The 12,868-nt window shown below is 35.4% G+C and overlaps 1 protein-coding gene across 2 annotated transcripts in view; it reads left to right on the top strand.

The window, feature by feature from the left end:
* LOC117417435 (ras GTPase-activating protein 2-like) overlaps positions 1–12,868 on the top strand; it is a 51,579-nt gene that overhangs the window by 3,847 nt on the left and 34,864 nt on the right. For both annotated transcript variants that reach the window (XM_034029586.3, XM_059034473.1), the window contains exons 2-8: positions 1,370–1,487; positions 4,991–5,094; positions 5,233–5,327; positions 5,982–6,058; positions 11,087–11,170; positions 11,731–11,803; positions 12,725–12,801. In XM_034029586.3, the coding sequence (XP_033885477.1) occupies positions 1,370–1,487; positions 4,991–5,094; positions 5,233–5,327; positions 5,982–6,058; positions 11,087–11,170; positions 11,731–11,803; positions 12,725–12,801 (628 nt within the window). The remainder of the gene's footprint in view (positions 1–1,369; positions 1,488–4,990; positions 5,095–5,232; positions 5,328–5,981; positions 6,059–11,086; positions 11,171–11,730; positions 11,804–12,724; positions 12,802–12,868) is intronic.

Below are 12,868 nucleotides of genomic sequence, written 5' to 3'. Positions count from 1 at the left end.
TAGAGATTAAAATCACAAAAACACATCTGTACAACTTTCACAGTAGGTTAAAGCTAGTTGTAAAATGCTTTTATGAGAAAGCTCAAACATTATTTTATGTAGCTATTGATTTTCAATGATAGCAGTGTACAACATGTTAACAATATGTGTTCTGTGTGCAGTGAGCAATTTAAATAACATAAATGCCTATCACAAAACACTGGCACTCGTATTCAGAAACAGTGTTTCTTCCTGGTGGTCCTTAATATTGAACTAATATTGTATCTATATGCAGTGATTCACAAAGTAACCAAATCAATGCACATCATCTGCCTGATTAAAGCTTTATTGAATTACTTTGGCAGTGCATGCAGCAATACAGTGTTGACCCACATTTAGCAAATAATTGATAAATACCTATGCTTTTATCAAACAAAAGCAAACGGCTGTACAGTATCGCTGTAGTTAGAAAGACATTGTAACTGCTTTAAAATTATATCATAAATAAAAATCCCTACAAATTGATTCCCCAACGGGCCCTCGCTAGGATCAGGGGACGTGGCTGAACACTGGCACACAGATACTGTAGTTGGCTTCACGCTCAGCTTGCATATTATCAGAACAGAAGACGCTCCTGTTTACAAAGGGAAGGGTGTCATCGGCAGATGCCCAGAGCTGGCCAGAGCTGTTGTCAGTCTGGGGGACATTCTGGCTCTGTTTAGCACTGATGATGAGCTAGATTATTATCCAAGGTGTCCAGTGGTCTGCAATTTTATTCAGTCTGTACTGCGTGACATGATTCTGATAGTTTCTGTGAACTGTGAGCAAATATTTAGGGAAATAGAGTTCATTTAGTTCTCCGATGAAATGCATTTTTGTGCAGTGTTCATTATAGTAAATAAAATATGCTTACATGCAGTTACAAAATCTGGCCAAATCAAATGGCTAACTTATGTTATACTGTAGCCACCGTAGTTTATGAAATGTTCATGCCATACAACAAGCAGAGATTGAATTTGGACACGGTTACAATTCTTTATAACTTTGAACGCAAACTGCTGCAAACTAAAACTAGCGGAAAGACCTTTAGTGCATGTACTCCACCCCCCCCCCCCCCCCCCTCCCTTTTTTCTTTTTTAAAAACCAAGAAACAGCATTTCAAATTTATGATGGTCTGTGATTGTGTTTGGGGTTCTTGCTCTGACTTTGTATCCTAGTTTGGAGGAAGTTGATACTTTTGACACGTCAGATTTGTAATACAGTACATGTGCACTAGATGTATATTTGCAGTTAATTTGTATTAAGTAAATACCTGGACTTTTGTATTTGGATTTGTGGATTTGAAGATAATATAACACAGTTGAATAAACCTTCACTTTTTTTTTAACAGGTGAAGCAAAGAACTTGCTTCCATACCCTGGACCCAACAAGATGAGAGGTTGCTTCTGTACAGTAAGCCTGGACCAAGAGGAGGTCTTCCGCACCAAGGTTTTTGAAAAAAGTTTAAGGTAATGTTTTATACAAAAGTTATTTAGCTTTGTCTCTGTCACCCAGCATTTAAATCAGTCAGGACAACCATTAACCAAATATATTCTTGATAATGTATTCAATATGGAGTGCTTTCACTGTGCTTCTGTATATTTATTCTTAAATGTGTCTTGCAAATTAATGAGCAGTACAGGCATCATGACGCACATTGTAGATTTGGGATTATACTCTGAGTTAACATTTCTTAACTTCACCCAAATTAAGTTTCTATATAGCTGTTCCCACAATTGAATCTGTGAGTATCTTTATCTATCACAGACAGACCTTAGTACTGTGGGCTTTAACTTGACAGTGGGGTTTTACACTGCTGGCTGGGTTGCATCAGACAAAACTAATAAATCCAAGTCTGATATTTGTTTAAAAAAAAAACATTCAAGACACTTGTTGGGTGGGTGCTACTGCTCTATGTTCGTATTCTGTGTTGCTTATAGTGACCATCTACCATTAAAAAGTGTTATGTACTTAAATGAATGTTCTTAAACATGCATGCAATCCAGACAAAGGACTAGGCAGCTCTAAAGATCTTCAAAGAAATTGAAACAAAAAGGGATGCATGAGTTTAACTGTAAAAAAAAAATATGCAAGGTATACCCATATATAGTGCAGGTGGTATTGTTGCGTATGGGGGCTGCTGGTTGTCTGCATGACAGTTACATTTTTACTTCTAAACAGAGAACCAAACTTCCATTTATGATGAAACTTGCTAAGTGCAGTATTAAGCACATGTTATTGAGGGCATGGAAACACAGTACTATTGAGCTGTCCGTCTGCAAGTCTGTATGTCACACATTCCTTAATGATGGTAATATACAGTACAACGGTAAGCAAAGAATTCAGTTTCTTGAATTGAGTGGATTCCCATTCAAAATATTTCCTGTTCCTTGTTCTGTTATTTCTCTTGTTTTAATGGTCTCCCACTCTAACTTTTATATTACTCTACAAACCTCATTTAGCAGGTAAAGCTCTTAAGTTGAAAAAAAAAACATGATGATAGTGGTTAACATCACTTCCTATTAAACCGTTTGCTGCAGCCTCACCTATATTTAATAATTATGCAAGTACCTGTAACATTGTTATTTTATTTCCATGCTACAGTATGTAGATAAGCATCATTTTAAATGTAAAATTTCAATACAATACTTTTTTGTATGTTCTGTTTCTTGCCCTTCACTGTCTTACCAGGCGGTTTCACCCTTGCTGGTACAGTAAATGTAACCGCTTATATCTCGGCCAGCAAAATACAAGACCGCCACACAATAAACGAATTAACAAATAGTGATGTATTCCAGGGATTTTCCTTTTAGGTAACTGCTTTTTTAGAGAAAATCAAAACTCTGAAAACCACACATTGACAAGTACTGTACAAGACATCCTGTGCTAGGATTACAGGAAGTATTTTTTTTGAGTGCAGTTACTGAAATTCAGCACTATTATTTTAACCTTGTCAGCAAAATAATTTACAATATATACTTTTGAAATAATTGGCAATAAAATCTGATTTTTAACTTTAAATATTCTGTGGTTTCTTTATGAATTGCTGATTTGTGGAGTGGTTTAGCAGCTACATTACGAGGGGTGTTTACAAACTTCATTTAACACTTGTACTGTACAGTATATTCACACATTCATGTCTACAGGCCTCACATTGTATGTAGTAGTATACATTCCATCACATTTAATTAGGTGGTGTTTTGAAGTGTTTGCCTTTTAAAAAGCTAATAGTATAGATTTCACAGTGGCTTAGAGGAAGCATATCCACCCACGCAGTTGATGCTTTCCCCATTTCCAGTCAGTGTGCTCGTCTGACTGGTGTAATAGACCTATGACATGGCTTCTTGGAATTTTAAAGAGTATTTAGAGATTAGAATGTGTAAGCTCAAACAGTTAAAAGCTGTAAAAATGAACTCCTTCCACCTAATGTTTCGGCAGATGTTGTTTTTGATAAGAACGGCAAACATTTTTCTGCTCTTAAGTAGGCTATGGTTTGGTGACAAATAGCTGGCTAATTGTGGTATTACTAAAATCTGTTGTAGACTACAAACCCTGACCTTCAGTATATGTTAACCTGTTTTGTTATTTTCATACTTGTTAAAGTCTCTTAAAATTAGAAGGGTTTCATGTTTTCGCACATAATTTTGCACTGTACTGATCCCCAATTCTATGTAATTTACGTTCTGATAACCAAAGACTTGTATAGGCATGCTTTTGTTGTGTTTTTTTTTTCATACAGAGAACACATTTGGTAGATGTTTTGTCTTCATGCTGCTGCTGAGTCATTAAACTGAACTTGTACTGTATGGCTATGGCCAAAGTACAGTACTGTTTCACCTTTACTACTGTAAATCAAATCTATGGCCAAAGGTTTTGCATCACCATATAGAATTAACAAATTTTGCTTCATAAAGTCAAATGAAACCTGCTGAATAATGTTATGTTAACATATTGAATTACATACCGCTTTGTAGTTTTCCGTATACAGGTACTTAACTTCCTGTATACTTTTGCGATATCATTTTGTAGATTATTTGATTACGTGATGTTAAATAAAATATTTAAATTATGTTCATATTATTTATTTACATTTTTTTTATGTCTCAATCATAGAATTCTAGGTGATGCAAAACTTTTAGCCATAGCTGTGCATGGCATAAGTTTAAAAATTACGTTTTAATCCTATAGACTTTATCCTGCAAGATTGCGATTCAAATTATTGAGTTATTGAACATTATTTGAACAGGTGTTTTATGAGATGTATTGATCTTGACAAATGGCTTCATAGAATGGAAATTGCATATCTTAAATTATTATTATTGGTAAACTAAAATGTCCTAACGTGTGTTTCCAGTCTAACCCTGAAGACCAGTGAACAAGTACAGGCGTTGTCTTAAAAAAAAAACCTGTTCGATATACAGTATTTTGTCATTTCTTGTGTTATACACTGTAGGGTTGTTTTTATTTGTAATTTAGGGGTCAATGTATTACCCCTGCTGGGGATGCATACCCATGTTACACTTCAGAGATTTAGATATGCAGTACAGTATGTAGGGAACCAGTAGAAATGCAGCATGATTAGGGCACTCTTGTGCAGAGTTTTGAGATTATGGATTAGCGACACACTTTTAAGACCACCACAGCACAGGTCATAGAGGATGCTACAGTTGAAGCTGTAATATACAGTACTATACAGTAATTACTGAGTTTGTAATTGACCTCTTAGTGTCTGTAAAGGGTAGCTTGAAAGTACTGTAGACTAGAGAGCCGCTAGAGAGCCTGGTTGGTTCTGTTACAAGTACAATGTGATTTGCACTGTACACGATCCTGTATATCTGTTGTAATGTTGGCATCCCAGTCTCTTATAATCTAACCATTTATTGTTTTTTTAAATCTACATGAAGGAGTTCCATTCCTTGTTCATTACACATTGGCTGAAAGACAAAATAACAGGTCACTTTTTTTTTTTTAGCCCCTTCTATGGAGAAGACTTCTACTTTGAGATCCCAAGGACTTTTCAGTATTTATCCTTTTACGTTTATGCTAAGGGATTTATGCAAAGGGATTTGCCAGTAGGTAAGTGATCCATTTACCCCTAGCTTGCTTCTCCTTGATTACTGCATTTGTAATTTGTACATACTGTACGTAACTACATATCCCTCAGGGGTCACACTGTTTTTTTGGTTTGTTTACTAGTTTGTTTTATACTTTTAGGTAAAGTTGCAATTAGAAAGGAAGATCTCAGTAAATACAGCGGGAAAGAACACTGGTTTAGTTTGCAATCTGTGGATCCAAACTCTGAAGTACAGGTATCGTATGCTTCTATGATCATAATAGGGGAAGGGGGAGGGGAGTGATGTGGTTTCCTTTTTAAGGTAAGTGTCGGAGATGCGTTTGGTTAAAGCAATGACTCTGTTTTTTAAGATCCACATTTAAAAAGTGTGTCACATTGTATGCTTTATTTTGTTATTCTTTAATGTGCAGTACTACAGTACATTTTAAACAAATGCTTAACTCTTTTCAGCAAAACTAAATAGCATTGTTACCTTTTTTTGTAACGTTTGAAAAGCGCTGTCCCCACATCCTGTTTTTGTTTTTTTTTTGTATTCTTTAAAAGAAAATCTAGTTTTGCCTGGCCACAGATAAGGTTTTACAAGTACCGTGCCATTTTGACTAATAGAAGAAATAATAATAAAATGTGATAGATTGCTTATAACATTTTATTGATCCTTTTTATTACTGTGTAGCATACATACAGTAGTACATAGGCAATACTATATGTTCATTTTAATGAACTAACTGTATATAACAGATGACACCTCATATTGCATCTCATATGTGCATATGATACTCAAGCGAGTACAGTACATTTAAGTAAAAAGTCATCATAGGACATAATGGTTAAAGTCAATTTGCAAACTTAAATTTGGCTAGGTATTTAAATGGCACATTTATCATTGCAGGGCAAGGTTCACATTGAGATGAAACTCAACGAACTTATTACGGATAATGGATCTGTGTGTCAGCAGCTTTTAGTGCGGTAAGTCAAGTAGTTTTACGTGCTTTCAATGGAAAATAAATATAAAACCTCACCTTGTTCATGTATTGTCAGGAGCGAAATTTTTTAAGAAGGAATGCCTGTATTTCAACTTTTCCTAACAAAAGAAAATATACATTCCAGGATTTCAAAACGAGCAAATCAACATGTCTTAATCAAGGTCCTAATTTACTTATTATTGACTTATTGTTGTCGCCATTTCTCTCTTCACTAGTTATTTGAGAATTAAATTTACCCCATCTACCGAAGTCGTTAAATATGTTATTCAAACTGCACATGTGGAAACGTGGATTCTAAGAAATATCTAAATATGCTTAGATTGCAAATTAAACTAGGAAGTGGTTAGGTCTGTAGAGTTAGAAGTTGGTTATGTTGCTGTATTTGTTTCCATTGTGACATTTCATTCTCAAGTGATCATTGTAAAGTTTGCCCAGATTTGTCCAGGTCTATAAGTGCAAATTTTCATGTGGACTTTCCTTTCTCAGTTAATAAGGAACTATGTAAAGATTCATCAGAGTCTTTACACCAAAATAATAATAAAAATCCACAGAACCTGAATAGCACTAATCTTGGACTACCATTATTATTATTATTATTATTATTATTATTTATTTCTTAGCAGACGCCCTTACCAGGATGACTTACAGTCGTAAACAGAAATGCATTTCAAGAATCACATTACAAGTATTAATACAATTAAGAGCAAGATAAAATACAATGACTTTGGTTCGAGCAAGTACAAGTATATGACAAAATACAATTCAATAACAGAGCAGAAAACAGTGTCGGTGATAGTTACATCAGGATGTCATTAGGTAGTCCATGATTGCTGCTAGTCAATGTCTGTGAAACCAACCATCCATGTTACATGTGCATTAATTATTTTTAGTAGTTTTATTTTACTTAAAGAAAAAATAGACCAAATTGCATTACAGTGAAAAGGCCTTCATAAATCGCTGGCCATACCTTAAATTATCTTGACATTTTTGTAACTTGCCTAAATGAGTTAATGTGGTTTTAAAATCGATTTAGCATGAGCAGAATTAGAGCTGCCTCCCCTTTTTTAATGGTACCTCCTGGTACACAATCACTGCAGCTTGGTTTCACTTCAGTGTAGGGTTGCCAACAGGCTCCAGAATCTCAGAACACTTTAAGGCAGGTCAGGTTTTTTAACTCCTGTCTCTAAACTGCAATGTATTCAACATGTAAAGTGGGTGTGAATAAGCTTGAGCAGTTTAGTAAATGTATTTAATTGTGGTGGCGATTCTATCCGGAGAGTCTCGTAACAACGATTAATCGTATTGCTTGAATTTCTTTATACAGCAAACAATATCTATCAAAACAGCGCAACACCATTATTATAGATAACTTTGCACTCACCTGCACTCTTTCATTTAACCTTGTGGCAGCAGGTAAAGTTTCTATTTGTTTAAAATACCAAGCATCAAAAATAAATTCACTATTAAAACACATTTACTTTTGAAAAAAAATAAGGCATATAAATGATGGACTTTGATGAAATGTTTTTGGTTTCTTTTTAATCACTCGATCATTCATCCTTGACCATGACTCACTTGAGTGACTATGACTGAAGCATATGCACTTAATCACCTAATTAGTGAGACAGTTGACAGTTGGACACTGGATATGGAGTGATTTCAGCTGTTGAATTGCAAGCATGAATAAAAGCGATAAAGGAAATCACAGACAAAAAAAAACAATATTCCACATCTGTCAAGACCGCAGCACCTTCGTGCAATCAGCATGTTGGAGGCTGGATTGGGCAGCGTACTGTGGCTCGCTGTCTTGGGTGTTCACAGCCAGCAATTTCAAACATGGCGAGACGGTATAACTAGACACACTCTGTCAATGACAGTCCACGAACTGGGAGACCAAGAGTCGCAACACCTACCCAAGATCGACAGATCATTTTGCAGCATCTTCGTGATGTCAGTTGTTAATCGGCACAATAAAAAGTCACTGCACCTGCTCTACAACAGAGATTGTCATTTATTGATCACATGTAGTGAATTTTATCCAAATATAAGTGATCAGTTTCTTTTGATGCTCAAATATAAGTGATCTGTTTCTTTTGATGCTCAGTATATTTCTTGCTTCGCACAGTCCTGTCCAGTCAGACTCAGAAAGCCAATCAGCCGTTGTATAGGTCTGATTGATGGAAACAATCCTCGCAGGCAGGTGTGTGCTTTTGGTAACAATTAAGTAAAACAATTCAATTAATTTAGCGACAGTTCGCACAATTTACACTCACTTTACTGAATACATTGCAGTTTAGAGAGGTGAGTTACAAAACCTGTCCTGCCTTAGTATCCTGAGATTCTGGAGCCTTTTGGCTACCCTACTTCAGTGGTGTAACTACAATGTGACCGACCACACTAATAGTGAATAAATACCAAGCAAAAACTTGAAAAATCAGTATATCCTGAATTTAAAGTGTAAAATAACAAGAACCAAACCTTGGTTGGCAGCACTCCTTTAATAGTGCAACTGAGCTATTATTTATTGGACGTTTTAAAGCGGTGGTTTAAAATGTTGTAATTCTCCAGCCGTTGTCCCTGCTGCTACATGCCTGTCCCGGGTCTCAGCCCACCTCAAAATAATCTGTTTGGAAAGACGCCATTCTTTTTAAGAAGCTTTAAGTAAAGGGCTTAACTTTGGTTTATTTGTGAAACTAATGAAAGGCTTTAAAGTAAGACCATCTTTTCTAATTAAGCTTTTTACTTCTGAATCGCATAAAACATATCATAATTAAGGTCCTGTGTAAATCACGATTTCACGGCCTGTGCGGAAATTGTGAAATTAGCCCAATACCGCGAAATTTACAATATTCATAAGAAATAAAAATACATTTTCATAATTTATTTGTATTTCATACAAAAAAAATAACACATTAATGAAACTGTACAGCTGTGTTGTGTGCCTGCGTGTACTATGCGCCATGCACATAGTGCTGTGCAGTGACTATGCAATCTAGGCGTGAAATTAAATATAATTATTGGTCTCTAAAAAAGCTAAAAATGTGTCTGCAGCAGATCACGTAAAATAGTATCCAGCAGGAGTTTTACACAGTGATGGAGGTAAGCTGTTCTGTACGTCCTACAACATTACTGTAGATCACTACCGAGAATCGGCTGTTGACCGGCATTTAGATTCAAGTATTCAATGAAAGAGAAAGGCAGAAATCCAGAGCAGTACTGCGACTGCTTTACTTGCAAAGAAACAAAAAACGGTGACTTCCATGTTCCAGAAGTCCACTGGAAACCGTGAAGCACGAAACACATAACATTTTGACCTGACAGAGGCATGTGTTTGCGCAAATATCCCTCTTGAGAAATTGGACAACCAAAAGTTTACATAAATTCTTCAGACTGAGTGTAGCAAATGGTGGAGTGATTCCTTCATCAGCCCAGCTGAGACGTGAATACTAACCTAAAGTTGCCGAGTTTCACAAGCAGGAGATTATGGAATTGGTAAAACAGTCTGGTTGCTTGTCAGTGGTCACTGATGAGTCGATTAATAATTACACATTGTATTTGTTTTGCAAGACCTAAATGGTGAACATGCATCTGACGTACTAGAACTGAAAGCTGTCCTTGCAGATACACTTTACATACAGGCTATAAAGTGCTTGAATAACTTTTATGTTGATTTTGATGAAATTGCATTTATCACTATATTTTATGTTTAAAAAAATAACCTGTAAACATGATTTATAAAATAGTTCTGTGCACATTCCATGAAATACGATACTTTACCTGTGACACTGCCGTGAATTTTTAAAGAAAATTTCTGCAATTTTCACAGGGCCTTAATCATAATATAAAGCATGATGTTTAATCTGTGAAAATATTGTATTGTGCATAAATAAAACAAACTGGGATCTTTTCAGCAGGTATAAATGACAGTGGATCTATCAAACAGCTATCGTTTACATCATAAATATAGTAGGATCTGTCTTATTTTTACAGACAGGAATACACTGAGGAGACTTGTTGGATGTTAATTTTTTTTTCTCAGCTTGGTCCTCAAGTCCTGATATTTTATCTCCACCTCCGTCTGGTTCAGTTGGGTAGAACTCATGTTTCAAGTACAGTTATAAACAAATCTCCTACAGTTAATGTTTTTTCGTGTTGTTACTGCATCTTGTAAAACGCTGGTGGTGGTCCACTATGAAAAACACTGTATAAAATAAAGATTGATTGATTGATTGATTGATTGATTGAAAATATCAGTCATAAAATGATTGTATATATTGGACAGTATAGCTGTTAATATGTTAACATCAGACTGAAATTCTGTACATAGGCGGCCCTTTTATGAATCAAAATATTCTTTCTTTTTTTTTAAACAACTTGTGGATCTGTTGTTTCCTTTTTCATTCACACTCATCTTGTTGGTCAAGTCAAAAGGAAATGATACCATCTGCACATCTAATGTGCAAACAGGAAGACGTACCTCCCCAGCCTGCAGACCGCAGTGGTTTTGGTTTGTCGTCATTCTGTCATCCTGCAATCTCAAGAGTGATCGCAAACCCTCGCAGCTTATTTAATGCAGTACATACACGTAAATGAGTGTGTTAGACTATAAACCAAAGTCTCTTTTACAAAGACAGAAAACAAAAAGACTCTTGATTGACTCAGCTGCCAGCGTAACGATGCTTGCCATGCGTAAACTTCCTGTTTGTAACTTCTCCTTTCCTTACTTCTTCAAACAGTGTTTTTCTTTTGGGTTTTTGTTTTTTGTTCATCTCATGATTTTACTCTTCTTAATCACAAATATGGAACATATAATTCCAGTTTTTACAGTAATATATATATATACACACACACCATACAAGAGACACCTGATATCCAACTTTCTGTTTTTGTTTTAAAGCACTTGATGCAGTCTTTCCTTATTCCATTCTGTGTCTCCACCTCATATTAGATAGATGTATATTATACAGTATGGGTGCAGATTAACTAACTGTTTAATTTGTCTTTATTGCAGAATAATTGAGTGCCAAGGCTTGCCACTGATAAATGGCCAAAGCTGTGACCCGTACGCAACTGTGTCTCTTGTTGGACCTTCTAGGTAAAATCTTGTTTAATAATTCAAATCTGTTTAAAATGTAGGTGTCTAAATCTAGATTTCTTGAATGATTCTCTCGTCTGCAGGGGAAAGCAAGTTTGTTTACATAGACTCCACAAATGTGGGGCACTTTATTGGCATAACAAATAGAGGTTGGTCATTATTTATTTATGCAGGGACAGGTAAAGCATGAATGCAAAGCTTCGCAGAACTCCACAGCTACTCTGTTTTGTAAGCAATTTTTTTCTGAAAATGTCAATGTCTTTATTGATATTGCAGAATGTCTCAAACATTTATTCTGTGACCAGGAATCGATGTGTTAGTTAAGCAACATGAACATTTTTGAGAGAGACAATGCATAATGGTCCTTTTAATGGAAACTAAATACACATTGAATGTAGTATGTTTTAATTTAAACAATTTATCAGCCAGTATCTTGTGTAGTTTCTGTTGTGTTTTAACAAACATTTATGAGCTTGTATGCCTCATCTAGTAAGTTACTGAGCAGGAATGAAACAGACTTCATTTTTAAAAATAAAACAAAATTAAATCCATTGCAATAGGTCGGATCAGAAGAAGACCAAGGTGAAAAAGAAAACCAGTAGCCCGCAGTTTGATGAAACGTTTTATTTTGAGGTAAACACTTTTTTCTTTTGTCTGTATAAATGATAAAGGATTGTTATCATTACTAACTGTAATTGCATGTCTAGCTTTTCAGGAGAGGTCTTTTATCACAATATTACTGTGTGTCTCGGGACACTGACCTCTTCTGAGAGATAATCTACAGCTGTGAACAAAAGTTTTGCATCACCTACAATTTTAGGAATGAGACATTAAATTTAACATCATATAATAAAATAAACTACAAAAGTCTACCGGAAGCCATAATAGTAGTACAGTATCTCATGTTAAGTAAGTAATTCAATATGTTAGCGTAACATTATTCAGCAGGTTTCATTTGACTTTATGAAGCAAGATTAGTTAATTATATAGGGTAATGCACAACTTTTGTCCGTAGCTGCTTTCCCTGAGTTAAATCTGCAGTAGTCATTTAATATCACCTGTCCTGCTTTTGAACTAGCTGGCACTGAATGGGTTGTTTCAATATCACCCACCGACATGAGTTGTCTGAGCTGCTTGGTATGGGATATTAAAAGTAGTCTTTGGCTGTACTCTGTACAGTCTGCCACAGCTTACCTTGCATGTGTTTTTCCTATGTCCTCTGCGTTATTTATAGTAAAAAACTGTGCTACAAAAATGTATAGAACAATGAGTCACTGTGGAAATAATACTGCTTTTCTGCGCTATAGAAACAGTTTATCTGAAAGACTTGTCATTCCGATATTGAGTGGTTGATCAATTCCGATTTTAAAATGAATAATTGGTGCATTTCTGTTAGGTACTGAATTCTGTATATACTGGCAGTAAATGTTGGTCATTGTAGAACCTGTAAGCGTGGCTCAGAATATATTCACATTTGTAATTCCTTTTAATAGACATGCACTACTATACATAATGAAAAGTGAATGTATTTTAAAGTTATTCTTGTTCCTATAGGTGACAAGATCCAGCAGCTACACAAAAAAGTCACAGTTCCAGGTTGAAGAAGAGGACATTGAAAAGCTTGAAATTAAGTGAGTTTACTTGACAAACGAAGTGTGTGGTTTTTAGCTCCTAGGAAAAGACGTGACGTTGGTTGCT

This window comes from Acipenser ruthenus, chromosome 12 (assembly GCF_902713425.1).
Source record: "Acipenser ruthenus chromosome 12, fAciRut3.2 maternal haplotype, whole genome shotgun sequence".
Taxonomy (NCBI): Eukaryota; Metazoa; Chordata; class Actinopteri; order Acipenseriformes; family Acipenseridae; genus Acipenser; species Acipenser ruthenus.
This window is presented reverse-complemented; position numbering and strand designations above follow the sequence as displayed.